The sequence below is a fragment of the Penaeus chinensis genome, chromosome 39 (assembly GCF_019202785.1).
Source record: "Penaeus chinensis breed Huanghai No. 1 chromosome 39, ASM1920278v2, whole genome shotgun sequence".
NCBI lineage: Eukaryota > Metazoa > Arthropoda > Malacostraca > Decapoda > Penaeidae > Penaeus > Penaeus chinensis.
Window position 1 is genome coordinate 10,079,749 of NC_061857.1, and position 14,642 is coordinate 10,094,390.

The window sequence follows — 14,642 nt, forward strand, 5'->3', positions numbered from 1 at the left end:
GGTGCGGTTTACGTAACCTTTCTCTCCAGTTGTCGAGATGATAACGTCTGCTCATTGTCTACAATAATCAGTAATATTCGATCGATAATTGAATGTATTTTTACTCTTTCACGCAAATGTCCTGCGAAAGAAACGTAAGAACAGACGTATTGATAAAGAAAACTAATATTACAAGTAGGATTCCGCACAGTTTGAGTCCGTACTCTTGAAAAAAAGAAAAATACCATTGGAACAACACAGCATCTGAAAAGACTGACTGTCCAATCAGCGCCGGTGCTGCACAGGTGGTGGAGGAACTGATAAGAGTGACAAGTAGCGTCTGTCCTTGATAAAGAACAGATAAATTTTTCCCAGTGTGATCAGACGTTCAAACAGTCAGAAATCTGCACTTTTTTACATCTTTTAAACCCCACGGGATGAAAAACTAGGCAATAGTTACGGTTTAGGGCTGAATTGTGATAAATTCGATATAACATTTCAGCTCCAGTTAGGATAAAATAGCTATTTTGGCGTTGCTTGTTAGTTTTGTTATTTCAAATTTCCCGCTCGGATTATCAGCTGCTGAGGCGTCAGCTGATCCCTTTGCTGTCTGCTATATACTCAACCACTATATATATTAAAAGAACACCGTAAATCCTAAATAAACGTGGAGAACATGTATGATATTGACATCCACGATTATTGCAAAATAAATTCCCTACTGAGATAGACGAATAAGCGAACAAATGGACAATTGCAGCAAATGCTCTTGTCAACTGGTTAATACTGGCTAAGAAAACCAAGTGAAGATAAGCGCCTGATTATTCACGTCCTCATCGCCTGCATTTAATCCCACTACCGCCATTGCAAACCACGGAAGTGCAAAACGAAATCCTAAAATCCTGCAAAGAGAGAAAGAAAAAAGAGAGCGAGAGAAAGGGTTTTAGAGAGAAAAGGATACACACACAGACGGGGCAACACACATACACACAAACGCACACAAGACACACACACACACAGACACACACACACATTGGTGCACCCGCGGACGTAGTCTACACACGTTATATTTTCTTCCCTCCTGTTTTATTCCAAGGATTTCTGCGATTCTTTCCGATTAATTCCCCCGTTTCTCCCTCTCCTCCTCCGGCCATCTTGTCGTCCTCCTCGCCCCGGACTCGTTAGCTCAGTGAATTTAGCGAATTATTAGCGAATTCGTAGTGAATATATGGACCTTTGAGCCACAGTCATGCCTCCCAAGAACAGGAAAGTGGCCGTTATGGGATACAGAAGCGTGGGTAAGTGTGGCTCGACCCTTTCGTCACTTTTCCCCAACCTGTGATTTATCGTTTATTAAATGTTTTATTTACGTTTTCCCTGGTGATTTGTCGTTTATTTTCGATATTCTCTCTCGTTCTCTATCAGTGTTTCGATACGGCTGGGGAAGTGTGGCTCAGCCCTTTTCCTTGTGATTTATATTTTTTTTCTTTTATTTTAGTTTTCCTTGGTATTTGCTTATTATTTTTTACTCTTTCCTTGTGATTTACTGTTACTTTTTACTTTTCCTTGTGATATATCCTTATTTTATACTTTTCTTTATGATTTATTGTTATGTTTTTAACCCTCTCTCATTCTTTATTGGTGTTTTGCATACTTGTCTTTTCCTTGAGAATTATCATAATTTATTATTCTCTTTCTCTTTCTTTATTGGTGTTTCAAAATAGTTTTTTTTTTTTTTTCATAGACTTTCATAAAGGAGTGGGAATGGTATTGGGGTTGTGCGTGGATTCCCTGTTGCTTTCGAAGATGAAGAAGCATAGACGCTAAAGAGAGAATCACATAGTTTTTCAACCATTTTTCGTACTCTTTAGTGATTCTATTTGTTCATTTTTTTTTTAATTTCACAATTTGGCAACACGGGAGACTTTTTAAAAGAATGGATCTCTAAGCTTTGTAGATTTTTAGCCAAGTATTTCATAATGTTTCATTCTATTTTGCTAATTTTGTGACCTTTCACCTTATTGCTATGACTTCTTTTTTTCACAACATTTCAACATTTTCCACACGTTACACAATGTTTCAGATCTACATTTCTCCATCATTTTATAGCTTTTTTCACCAATATCATGACACATTTTCCTCTTAGTGTCAGCCTCTCATGACCATATTTCCTGCATGACATAATATCCTATTTATAGCCTTAGAAATAAAGATCCTGTTATGTGATTGGCTGTGTTTTGGGGGTTGACCTTGAAAAGAAGTTCAGGATGACCTTGTCTGATGTGTTGTGAAGGGCAAGTGGTTGACCTTGTAGGATGTAGGGAGGTTCAGGGCTGTAGGGAGGGTAGGAGGTTCAAACAGGGGCATTGGGGCATGTTTGGGGAATTGGCATTTAAGCATAAGTTTGCCTTTTGTTTCATTTTGCTTAATTTTAGTTTATTTAATTATTATTTTTTTTTTTTTTTTTTTTTTTTTTTTTTTTGCGTTGTTTGTTTGTTAGTGAGTATTGTAGGAATCATTATTGTTATTTTTCTTGTTATCATTTATGTCTTTTCTTGTTGTTTTGCTTTATAATGTTAGATTTTCTGCTTAAACTTTCATCACTGCTGTCATTTATTATTTTTAGAATTAATTGTTTTACAGTCATTGCAGTTATGAAATTACCGATATAATTATAGTTGCTTGAATGATGGTTATGTTAACAATGGTAACACTTTAGAAATGAATAATGAGTGTAATTATAATGTTAAGAAGAGAAGTTTATTTGTGATTGTAACAATATTAGGGTATAAAGTTGTGTATATATGGGTCTTCTAATTATCAACAGGAACTTTTTAATACATCTCAAAGATTCAATGGAAAATAATATGTATCCTATTTACCTTGTTGCTTAGTCCTTATTGTCTTTCAATAGATTTATCAATTGTCAGCTCCTGATATTTTAGCTGTGATTTTTGGATGTTACCTGAATATTTCTATGGTGTTTATGTTTTCTTTCTGTGATTTTAATGTGTTTTTTTGCTTTTCTTTTTGATTGTTCTCTGAGATATCTGAGAAAATAATTATATAGTTATTTTTATCTGATTGCAGTAGCATTGTTTATAGACAATAACTTTCATGAAAGAAATTTACTAATCATGATGTAATCCACATCTTTCTTTCAATGTTTAATTAATGCCTCAGTCCCAGGTCTTTCATCATTGATGTGACACACAACATCCTTACCTGGTTTTGATATCGTTAATGCAACTGTCATTAATAGCTACACATCCATCTAGGTTCTTTTACTACATACTTCATTCATACTACAGTGTCTTGATAGACTTCACAGTAATTTGTTTTCCTTTTGCAGGCAAATCCTCCTTGTGTATCCAATTCGTTGACGGACAGTTTGTGGACAGTTATGCCCCAACTATTGAGAATACCTTCACAAAGAATCTGAGAGTAAGTATTAGATTTGATGGCATATATTAAGACTTTTTTTCACCATTATTATTATTTTTTTTTTTTTTTCTAATGAAGTATTCTTATCTAGGCATCTGGTGAAGTGGAATGCCTTTACATCATACCCTTGCCCTTTTAGGTGTAAGATAATGATGAACTGTGATGGGTTTAAACAAGAAATTATGTAGAGGTAATTTGATGCCTGGAGGCTACCATTTTCCATGTATTTTTTGTTTGTTTTCTTCTCCCAGTTAAAAGATGGATTTTATTTCATTACTTCTCACATATTCCTTTTCTTTGTATGTAATATGCAATGTGAAGAGTAAGAAAAAAAAAAATATATATATATATATTGCAGACCTTGGCATTTCAGTTGTGTTGCCATATTGTGATCATAGGCATGGGATTAGTCTTCCATAGAAGCTAGTTGGAAGCCCTTAAATATCATGGGACTTTTTGATAATGTCACATTATTGATGATCTTTCATCATCAAATGATAGCATGTTAGCATGACACTGACTGATATTTTTATCTTTTTTTTTTTAGTATTAAACACTAAGTTAAAGTGAAAGTATTGTTAAGAGACAACAGCTTTAAAATTAGAAAGTCAGGATACTAGAGAGAAAGATTATTTTGATGATGAAACGTTTCAGTTGCCACAGCTGTTCTATCAATGTGCCTAGCATTGTGACCTGTACGGTAGGCAAAGAAGTATTTTTTGTCAAACCCAGGTAAAAAAGAATTTCATACTTTAAAAAGTGAAAAGGTAGGGATGCCTGCTTTTGTAAGTGGAGATTCTTAGTACTGTAGGCACTTATTAAAACTTGCTAAGAACAGATGTGATGTACAATAGGAAAACCAGAGCAAGAAGATTTTCTCTTACGGGTGTAGCAATACCCAAGCGTCTTGTTTTTAGTTGATGGATGACCTTCATTGGCATTGCATATGCTGTGATAATCATATGGTAACATTTGAGCTGTTATTTCTCTGTTATCTAGCTTCTATGTTGCTTTGATTTAATAGAATTACAAATCCTGATGTGGAGTCATATTGTTAAACTTTCCCATATGATTTAAGCCTTTTTCATGTTTTTAATGGGGAGAAATGGCAATCCACTGCTATTCCTATTATTTAAGTGGATGTAAAACTATAGTCCATCTTGTGTAAACCATTACTGAGAAGTATTTGTCAACCAAGGATCAGCAGACCACAGTAGGGATGCAGAGGCCTTGGGGGTTCAAGAGATTGCTCAGGAAACTTGCAGCAAATAAGTTCTCTTTACTATTAAGGATCATCATAATTACTAGGATTATTGTTTGTTTGTTTTTGTTATCTCATCAATCATCATCATCATCATCATTATCATCATTATCATCATTATCATCATTATCATCATCATTCATCATCATCATCATCATCATTATCATCATTATCATTATTATCATCATCATCATTATCATCATTATCATCATCATCATCATCAATCATCATCAATCATTATCATCATCATCATCATCATCATCATCATCATCATCATCATCATCATCATCATTATCATCATCGGGTTCCCATCTAATTTTCTACTCTGCAACCACTCTAACCTAGCAGCTCCCATGATAATTTCATAGACATATGGAGCTCGTGAGATAGTTTTCAAAGGGGAAAAGTCATTCATTTACCCACCCCTCTTCCCTCCCCTCAGGCTCTTCATAGGAGCTGTGCAAGCATAATGGAAATTAGAAACTATTATTTCTGTCTACTGAAGTTTGTACTGATTGGAAAAAAGGGCTTATTCCTATTTTTCTCCATTTGGTTGTGCCCTCAGCCCTTCCCCTTTATTTCACTTGCAATGTCTGCCCGTTGAGTCCGTATATCAGTGGGCCCTCTTCGTGTTAGTTTCTTAAGTTGCATAGTTTCTCTCAAGACTCAGGAAAGTAGTGGTTATATTGCTACAACCTACAAGGCTTTACAAAGTCTATAGGAGTTACAAAATAGTAAATGGATGATATTCAGATCATAGATTAATGAAGCAAGTTTTAAAGCTACAACAACAGAAGTTGTGGAAGCTTATTGTGTTGGTGTAAGTTGCTTACAATTTCTACTGAATCCCTTTTTTGCGATATTGCAGAATTTTAGGTCTTAATTTCCTTTCCCATGTGGCTTTCTAACGTCCAGCCGTCCAAAGTGCCTTGGAAATAAGATCTGGAGGAAGATTGAGAGGAACGAAATGTTTATCTTCAAAATTTTCAAATGTTTGTATAGTTACATAGAATATCTTATTATTTTGTATATCATACCAGGCTTATTAACCCATGGTGGTTAATATTTGTATCCTAGAGAAAGGCAGTCCTGTAATGTATTTGTAAGCACAGGTTCTGCAGCTATATAAACTTGAGAACCATTGATGTAAAGGAGACTTTTTCATATGACATTCATCATTGTATTTTTCATATATTTATATATATTTATCATGATGGTTCCTTTTTTCAAACTTGATTTCCAGATCACACTTGCTAAAATAATATTAACATGAATATACTAAAATAACATCCAATAACTATTATCATTTTGCTGATGATAGATTTACCACATTATATATAGAAAATGTAAAGAAATTGCAATTATTTAATATCTTTAGGCTTTTGTAGCATAATTAAGGAGCACATACCACATTTTTTTGTTATTTTACAAAGTAAATTTCATTTTAACTAAACCTACTTTATCTTCATGTTTTATTCTCTATAACTTGGGTAAAAACTACCGATATATATTAATTTATGTTAATATATGCTGAGATGGCATGACATACATGCCATGTCCACTGTAATTTTAGTCTGTTTATTTTGCTTACACATAGATGGTTCCACAAATGCTTAGTCACCATGGAGTCAATTACCTGCCCTACCTGGTCTCACCTGTGTACCCTTTACCTTGATAGTTGGATGTTATTTTAGGTTATATTGGTTTATTTTATATGAGTATTAGTTTTATTTTATGTACGTACTGTAAATAACATTAGAATAATGTTAATATAAATGATAATGATAATAACAATACACAATATAAAACTAGATTTATTGAAAGTGAGACTACAGTTTCAGAATCCACCTGGATTCCATCCTCAGTCCATCTATGTGTAAACAAAATTTGCAAAACAAAACAACAATGGACAGTACATGTACCTATTGCCAATATATAAAAAAGTTGGGGAATTTGTTTTGAATTATGAATATTTTGAATATTTTATATGTTCATCTGACATGCAATATTTTATGTTGAGACTCCTTTGATCTCAGATGATTATGAATACAAATAAGAAATCTGATTTACTAGCCATTGTATGTGTAAAGGATCATAGTGAAGCCTACATCACCTTTGGAATCACATTAACCCAATGTTGCTAGGAACACGCTGTGCTCATTTTATAATAATTTGTGAAATGTTTCTGCATGTAGATGGCTCTGCAAGTGCTTAGCCACAAAGTCAATTAGTTGACCTAGTGACCTTACCTGATTTCACCTTTCCTTTTTACTTTTTATTTTACTAATGCTATGAATATGAATGGTGTTATTTTTATGATACATTGTAATTACTATAATGTTATTTGACATTAGTAACAGCAGTACAAGATAACCTAAAATATTTTAGAAAATCAAGTTAAAGGGAAAACAGAGGGGGCAAGTAATATTCATAATTGGAGCCATCTATGTGTAAAAATAATTTATAAAGTAAACTCACAGTGGGCATGGCATGTACAATTTATTGTACATACAACTGCCATGAACGTCAATTTTGGGTTAAGAATCACCAGCCTGTAATATAACATGTTCCTATTTTGCTGTTATCCTTGTCAGTGACTAAATAGATAAGGAAGTGTTTGTGTAAAAGTACAGATTCCATGAAGAATCCCCAGCCCAAAAGTAACTGATAAAGAATCATAAATGTAACTGGTCCAAGCTGGTGATTATTCAGATGATATTTTCTTGTGATTCTATATTTCCTCGTTGTCTTTGTATAGGCCATGTATTTCTCTTCTGCTTCCTTTTCCCAAGTATCTTTATTATATATCCTTCCTCTCTTTTCTTCAGTGTTTCTTTGTTTCGAATTCCACTTTTGCTATCATTCTTCCTCTTTTTTTTTCCTTTTTTTTTCATCCTCCTTCTCCTCCTTCTCCTCCTTCTCCTCCTTCTCCTCCTTCTCCTCCTCCTTCTCCCCCTTCACCTCCTTCTCCTCCTCCTCCTCCTTTTCCTCCTCCTCCTCCTCCTCCTCCTCCTCCTCCTTTTCCTCCTCCTCCTTTTCCTCCTCCTCCTCCTCCTCCTCCTTTTCCTCCTCCTCCTTTTCCTCCTCCTTTCCTCCTCCTCCTCCTCCTTTTCCTCCTCCTCCTCCTTCCTCCTCCTCCTCCTCCTCCTCCTCCTCCTTTTCCTCCTCCTCCTCCTCCTCCTCCTTTTCCTCCTCCTCCTCCTCCTCCTCGTTTTCCTCCTCCTCCTCCTCCTCCTCCTCGTTTTCCTCCTCCTCCTCCTCCTCCCCTCCTCCTCCTCCTCCTCCTTTTCCTCCTCCTTTTCCTCCTCCTCCTCCCTCCTCCTTTTCCTCCTCCTTTTCCTCCTCCTCCTCCTACACCTACACCTCCTCCTCCTCCTCCTCCTCCTCCTACACCTACACCTCCTCCTCCTCCTCCTACACCTCCTCCTCCTCCTCCTCCTCCTACACCTCCTACACCTCCTACACCTCCTCCTCCTCCCTCCTCCTCCTCCTCCTCCTCCTCCTACTCCTCCTCCTACACCTCCTCCTACACCTACACCTCCTCCTACACCTCCTCCTACACCTCCTCCTACACCTCCTTTTCCTCCTCCTACACCTCCTCCTACACCTCCTTTTCCTCCTCCTACACCTCCTCCTACACCTCCTTTTCCTCCTCCTACACCTCCTCCTACACCTCCTTTTCCTCCTCCTCCTCCTCCTCCTCCTCCTCCTCCTCCTCCTGACACCTCCTTTTCCTCCTTTTCCTCCTTCTCCTCCTCCTACACCTCCTCCTACACCTCCTCCACCTCCTCCTACACCTCCTCCTACACCTCCTCCTACACCTCCTCCTACACCTCCTCCTACACCTCCTCCTCTCCACCCTCCTCCCACACCTCCTCCCACACCTCCTCCCACACCTCCTCCCACACCTCCTCCCACACCTCCTCCTACACCTCCTCCTACACCTCCTCCTACACCTCCTCCTACACCGTCCTTTTCCTTCTCCTCTACACCTCCTCCTACACCCCTCCTACACCTGCCTCCTACACCTCCTCCTACACCTCCTCCCACACGACTCCTCTCCTACACCTCCTGCTACACCTCCTCCCACACCTCCTCCTACACCTCCTCCTGCTACACCTCCTCCTACACCTCCTCCTACACCTCCTGCTACACCTCCTCCTACACCTCCTGCTACACCTCCTGCTACACCTCCTCCCACACCTCCTCCTACACCTCCTCCTACACCTCCTCCCACACCTCCTCCTACACCTCCTCCCACATCTCCTCCTACACCTCCTCCCACACCTCCTCCTACACCTCCTCCCACACCTCCTCCTCCTCCTCCTCCTCCTCCTACACCTCCTCCTCCTCCTCCTACACCTCCTCCTCCTCCTCCTCCTCCTACACCTCCTCCTCCTCCTACACCTCCTCCTCCTCCTACACCTCCTCCTCCTCCTACACCTCCTCTTCCTCCTCCTCCTACACCTCCTCTTCCTCCTCCTCCTACACCTCCTCCTCCTGCTCCTCCTACACCTCCTCCTCCTCCTCCTCCTACACCTCCTCCTCCTCCTCCTACACCTCCTCCTACACCTCCTCCTCCTACACCTCCTCCTACACCTCCTCCTCCTCCTACACCTCCTCCTACACCTCCTCCTCCTCCTACACCTCCTCCTCCTCCTACACCTCCTCCTACACCTCCTCCTCCTCCTACACCTCCTCCTCCTCCTCCTACTCCTACACCTCCTCCTCCTACACCTCCTCCTCCTCCTCCTCCTCCTCCTCCTACACCTCCTCCTACACTTCCTCCTACACCTCCTCCTACACCTCCTCCTCCTCCTCCTACACCTCCTCCACCACCACCACCTCCTCCTCCACCACCACCACCACCTCCTCCACCACCACCACCACCACCACCACCACCACCACCACCACCACCACCACCACCACCACCACCACCACCTCCTCCTCCTCCTCCTTCACCACCATCACCACCTCCTCCTCCTCCTCCTTCACCACCATCACCACCTCCTCCTCCTCCTCCTTCACCACCATCACCACCACCTCCTCCACCTCCACCTCCTTCTCCTCCACCACCACCTCCTCCACCTCCACCTCCTTCTCCTCTACCACCACCTCCTCCACCTCCACTTCTTCTCCTCTACCACCACCTCCTCCACCTCCACTTCCTTCTCCTCTACCACCACCTCCTCCACCTCCACCTCCTTCTCCTCTACCACCACCTCCACCACCTTCTCCACCACCACCTCCACCACCTTCTCCACCACCACCTCCACCACCTTTTCCACCACCACCTCCACCACCTTCTCCACCACCACCTCCACCCTCTCCTCCTCCACCACCTCCACCCTCTTCTCCTCCACCACCACCACCTCCACCTCTTTCTCCTCCACCACCACCTCCACCTCTTTCTCCTTCTCCACCACCACCTCCACCTCTTTCTCCTCCACCACCACCCCTCCACCTCTTTCTCCTCCACCACCACCTCCACCTCTTTCTCCTCCCTCACACCACCTCACCTCTTCTCCTCCACCACCACCTCCACCTCTTCTCCTCCTCCACCACCACCTCCACCTCTTTCTCCTCCACCACCTACCTTCCTAACTCTTTGTCTCCCTCCTTCACCACCATCACCACCACCTCCTCCTTCACCACCATCACCACCACCTCCTCCTTCACCACCATCACCACCACCTCCTCCTTCACCACCATCACCACCACCTCCTCCTTCACCACCATCACCACCACCTCCTCCTTCACCACCATCACACCACCTCCTCCTTCACCACCATCACCACCACCTCCTCCTTCACCACCATCACCACCACCTCCTCCTTCACCACCATCACCACCACCACCTCCTTCACCACCATCACCACCACCTCCTCCTTCACCACCATCACCACCACCTCCTCCTTCACCACCATCACCACCACCTCCTCCTTCACCACCATCACCACCACCTCCTCCTTCACCACCATCACCACCACCTCCTCCTTCACCACCATCACCACCACCTCCTCCTTCACCACCATCACCACCACCTCCTCCTTCACCACCATCACCACCACCTCCTCCTTCTCCATCACCACCACCTCCTCCTTCTCCTTCACCACCACCTCCACCTCCTCCTTCACCACCATCTCCACCTCCACCTCCTCCTTCACCACCACCTCCTCCTTCACCACCACCTCCTCCTTCACCACCACCTCCTTCACCACCACCTCCTCCTTCCCCACCACCTCCTCCTTCACCACCACCTCCTCCTTCACCACCACCTCCTCCTTCACCACCACCTCCTCCTTCACCACCACCTCCTCCTTCACCACCACCTCCTCCTTCACCACCACCTCCTCCTTCACCACCACCTCCTCCTTCACCACCACCTCCTCCTTCACCACCAACTCCTCCTTCACCACCTCCTCCTTCACCACCACCTCCACCTCCTCCTTCACCACCACCTCCACCACCACCTCCACCACCACCTCCACCTCCACCTCCTCCTTCACCACCACCTCAACCACCTCCACCTCCTTCTCCTCCTCCACCACTTCCACCTCCTTCTCCACCACCACCTCCACCTCCACCTCCACCTCCTTCTCCACCACCTCATCTTCCTCTTCATCTTCCTCGTATTTTTACTCCCACTCGTATTCCTATTCCCCTCTCTTTTTTTATCCCAACTGGTAGTACAGGGCACTCACAAAATGCATCTTTGTTACAGGTGAGAGGGCAGGAGTATGGCCTGGAGCTGGTAGACACAGCTGGCCAGGATGAGTACAGTATTTTCCCTGCACAGTACTCAATGGATATCCACGGTTACGTCCTCGTCTACTCTATCACTTCCGAGAAATCATTTGAAGTGGTGCAGATCATATATGATAAGATCCTCGACATGATGGGCAAAGTGACGTGAGTTTTGAGGAGGAGTTATTCAGTTTGGGGGATTCAATTTTCCACACATGCATTTTAGAGCTGTGAAGGACAATTATCTGAGTTTATATGCTTTGGGAAGAATAAATACGACGCATTTATTAATCCAGTTGATGGTATTTATCGCATTTCTTGTCTCTTTTTGTCTTCTCAGTGTTCCCATTGTCTTGGTGGGTAACAAAACAGATCTTCACATGGAACGTGTTGTGACCACAGATCAAGGACGCAAAATTGCCGAGCTGTGGAAGGCTGTTTTCCTGGAGACCAGTGCCAAGCAACATGAAGTGAGCATAACTTACATTTGTACTAGTTCGGCAAAGTTTGGAGAGTATTTGTTTAGTAGAAAAGATTTTCTTGTATTGTTATAACCTATAATTTGTTCATGCGAGGAATTTCTCAATTCCATTCTGAGCCACATGCTGGGCAATATGTAAAGGATTAGAAGTTCTGGAAGTTCACATCACCCTTTTTCTTTGTGCCGTTTGCCCTGGCATACATAATTTGCCAATAAACTGAACCAAAAAGAGACTTAAATACTACTTTCAAGGGGCTCTATATCATCAGTAACTACAGTCAGTTCTAAACAAGCAAACAACCTTAGAGCAGGCAGGGCATGGATACTTGCCATCCAGCACTTGGGCCTGCCTGCTGACGTGATTAGACATCATCTGTTGTGAATGGGTTAAAGAACTGGCTTTGTAGTCTAATGCAGTCTAATTAAACAATTACCTCTGTCAATTGTAATTAGTTTCCCACTATTTTGGAATCTACAGAGCAAAATCAAGATTATGAGACTTTAAAAACATATTTTATTACTGTTATTATTATTATTATAATACTAATTATTGTTATTATAATAAATTAATATATTTATATACTTATTTTTAAACATTTTGGTATTTGTCCTCACCAGAGTGTGCCTAAATATAATATTCGGTGAATATTTCATTGAAAGGAATTAAAAGTGATTTAGTTGAGTGTATGTCCAAGGAAAGTAAAATCTTTTGATGCACAGCAAGTATGAAGGTAAATATTTCCTCTCTTTCAGGCTGTAAATGATATCTTCACACGCGTCATTCTGGAGATCGAGAAGGCTGACGGCAACATCAGTCCCGAGGGAAAATGCAGAGTATCATGAAGATCCTGGGTTATAGGATGGACTTTTGAAACATCTTTTCACAATTAATTCATCAAAATTATATAAGAATTAAATTTGAATAGCTTAAGAATAATAGTGATAATATTACACCTAATAATAATGATTTTATTTGGCCTTGAAAAAATCTAAAAAAGAAAAAAAGAAAAAAAAATAATGACAGTAATAATGATATATGATTTGGAATATCTTTCAGAAATTTTATGAGGAGGGAGATGAATTAATTTAGTCCAGGAGCCTTGTGTGAGTTTACGTGAATATGGGTTGGATTATATTTTGTAAGTATATGTACAGCATGTTTTAATATCATACTGACTTAGCCAGGGTGCCTCATTGGTAGACCAAGTACTCAACATACAACCTAACCCATTTGAGACGTTAGATGCAATTTTTGCAATATTCTTCATTTTAAAAGAAAATCTACTTGGAGTATATATATGTCCCAGATCCTCCCTGGGCATAGAAGGAAGTTTTTTTTTTTTTTTTTTTTTCTGTCTCTCTCTCTCTCTCTCTCTCTCTCTCTCTCTCTCTCTCTCTCTCTCTCTCTCTCTCTCTCTCTCTCTCTCTCTCTCTCTCTCTCTCTCTCTCTCTTATCCGTTTTATTTTTCAGGTTAAGATACAGTGTGAAATTTGGTCATTTTTTGAAGCAAGTTACTGCCTCATCCTAAAGTGTAGCTGTAAATATATTTCATATAAGAGTGGGAACTTTATTTTTAGTTCTGTGGATAATGGAGATCAAGATTAAAACAAACAAAAAAAAAATAATCTAGTGTAAGAGGAAAAAAAAACAAAACAAAACTCAAAAAAAAAAAAAAAAAAAAGATTAGTAATTAAGTGAAAATCCCAACCCCCCCCTTCCCTTCCCCTCCCAAAACCCAGTTTCAAATGACATCACAAGTTCGTAGACGTTCCCAGTTTTTGTAGCGTTAGTGTGTTGCGGGGGTTTAGAGTTTGAGGCGTGTTCGTATCCAATATTTTTTCATCATATTTTTTATTTTGCTACCTAAATGATTCTCAGACACAAACAGGAAGTGTGATTGTTTAGTGTAAAGAATTGTAATATAGGTACTTGATAGATTTATTTGCAACTGAGAGTTTTTGACTTCTGTATTTTGTCAAATGTAAAGCTGGATACAGAGTGTTGTTGATGAGCTGAAGCTTCTGTTACAGGAAGAATTCAGAATCTTACAGAAACTTGGTATACTAAGTAGAAGTAAAAATGACATTTTCTTTAGTAAATAAACTTTGTATGAAATTATATTTTTTATTTAAGAGCTGTCATGTTTGATATAATTTTTATATTAAATACAATGTGAACTAAGAATGGAGCAGTAGATGGCTTTTATTATGATTATTTTGTGTTATTGAGTTATATTGTAATTGTAGCATAAAATGTTTGTCAGAGACTGTTTCAGCATGAATTCCCAATCCTAATTCTATGAGAAAAGAAGTGATATTATTTTGAACTGGTTGTTAAAATACTCAAATAGAAGATGCTGTGGACTGTATGTTCTGGTGTGCCTCAAATGTATCCACTTTTAAAGGAACAAAGATATGCACATATATGCATAAGCAGATAAGTAGACAGAAAATAGTTATTGCATTGTAGATACGACTGATTTTCTACTCTTCATATTTTGAGTAAACAAACATGTTCCATGGAGCTGTGATGATAAGTATTTGCTAGTCCTAGAGCAGCACCTGTATATTTTTTCTCAATTATGGTTAAATATAAAGAAATCTCTTCAATGCCTATATACTGCTTGTAATGGCAAGATGATGATAACCAGATATAAAATTATAAACTTTTTTCCTTCAAAAATATTTGCTTCTTTTATATATTTGTAAATACTGTTGCTTAGGCAAAGC

General features: G+C 40.5%; 1 protein-coding gene across 1 annotated transcript; it reads left to right on the forward strand.

The window, feature by feature from the left end:
* Positions 1-752: 752 nt before the first annotated feature.
* On the forward strand, positions 753-14,179 carry LOC125046407 (GTP-binding protein Rheb homolog). The gene is made up of 5 exons (XM_047644180.1): positions 753-1,277; positions 3,332-3,423; positions 11,409-11,596; positions 11,772-11,901; positions 12,666-14,179. Exons 1-5 carry the CDS (start codon positions 1,229-1,231, stop codon positions 12,753-12,755), a joined length of 549 nt encoding a protein of 182 aa, XP_047500136.1. The 5' UTR covers positions 753-1,228; the 3' UTR covers positions 12,756-14,179.
* Positions 14,180-14,642: the final 463 nt, after the last annotated feature.

Coding starts and splice junctions, on each gene's coding strand:
- LOC125046407 (XM_047644180.1), top strand. CDS start 1,229: ATGCCTCCCAAGAACAGGAAAGTGGCCGTTATGGGATACAGAAGCGTG. Junction 1,278..3,331: donor TATGGGATACAGAAGCGTGG/GTAAGTGTGGCT, acceptor TTCCTTTTGCAG/GCAAATCCTCCTTGTGTATC. Junction 11,597..11,771: donor GACATGATGGGCAAAGTGAC/GTGAGTTTTGAG, acceptor TTGTCTTCTCAG/TGTTCCCATTGTCTTGGTGG.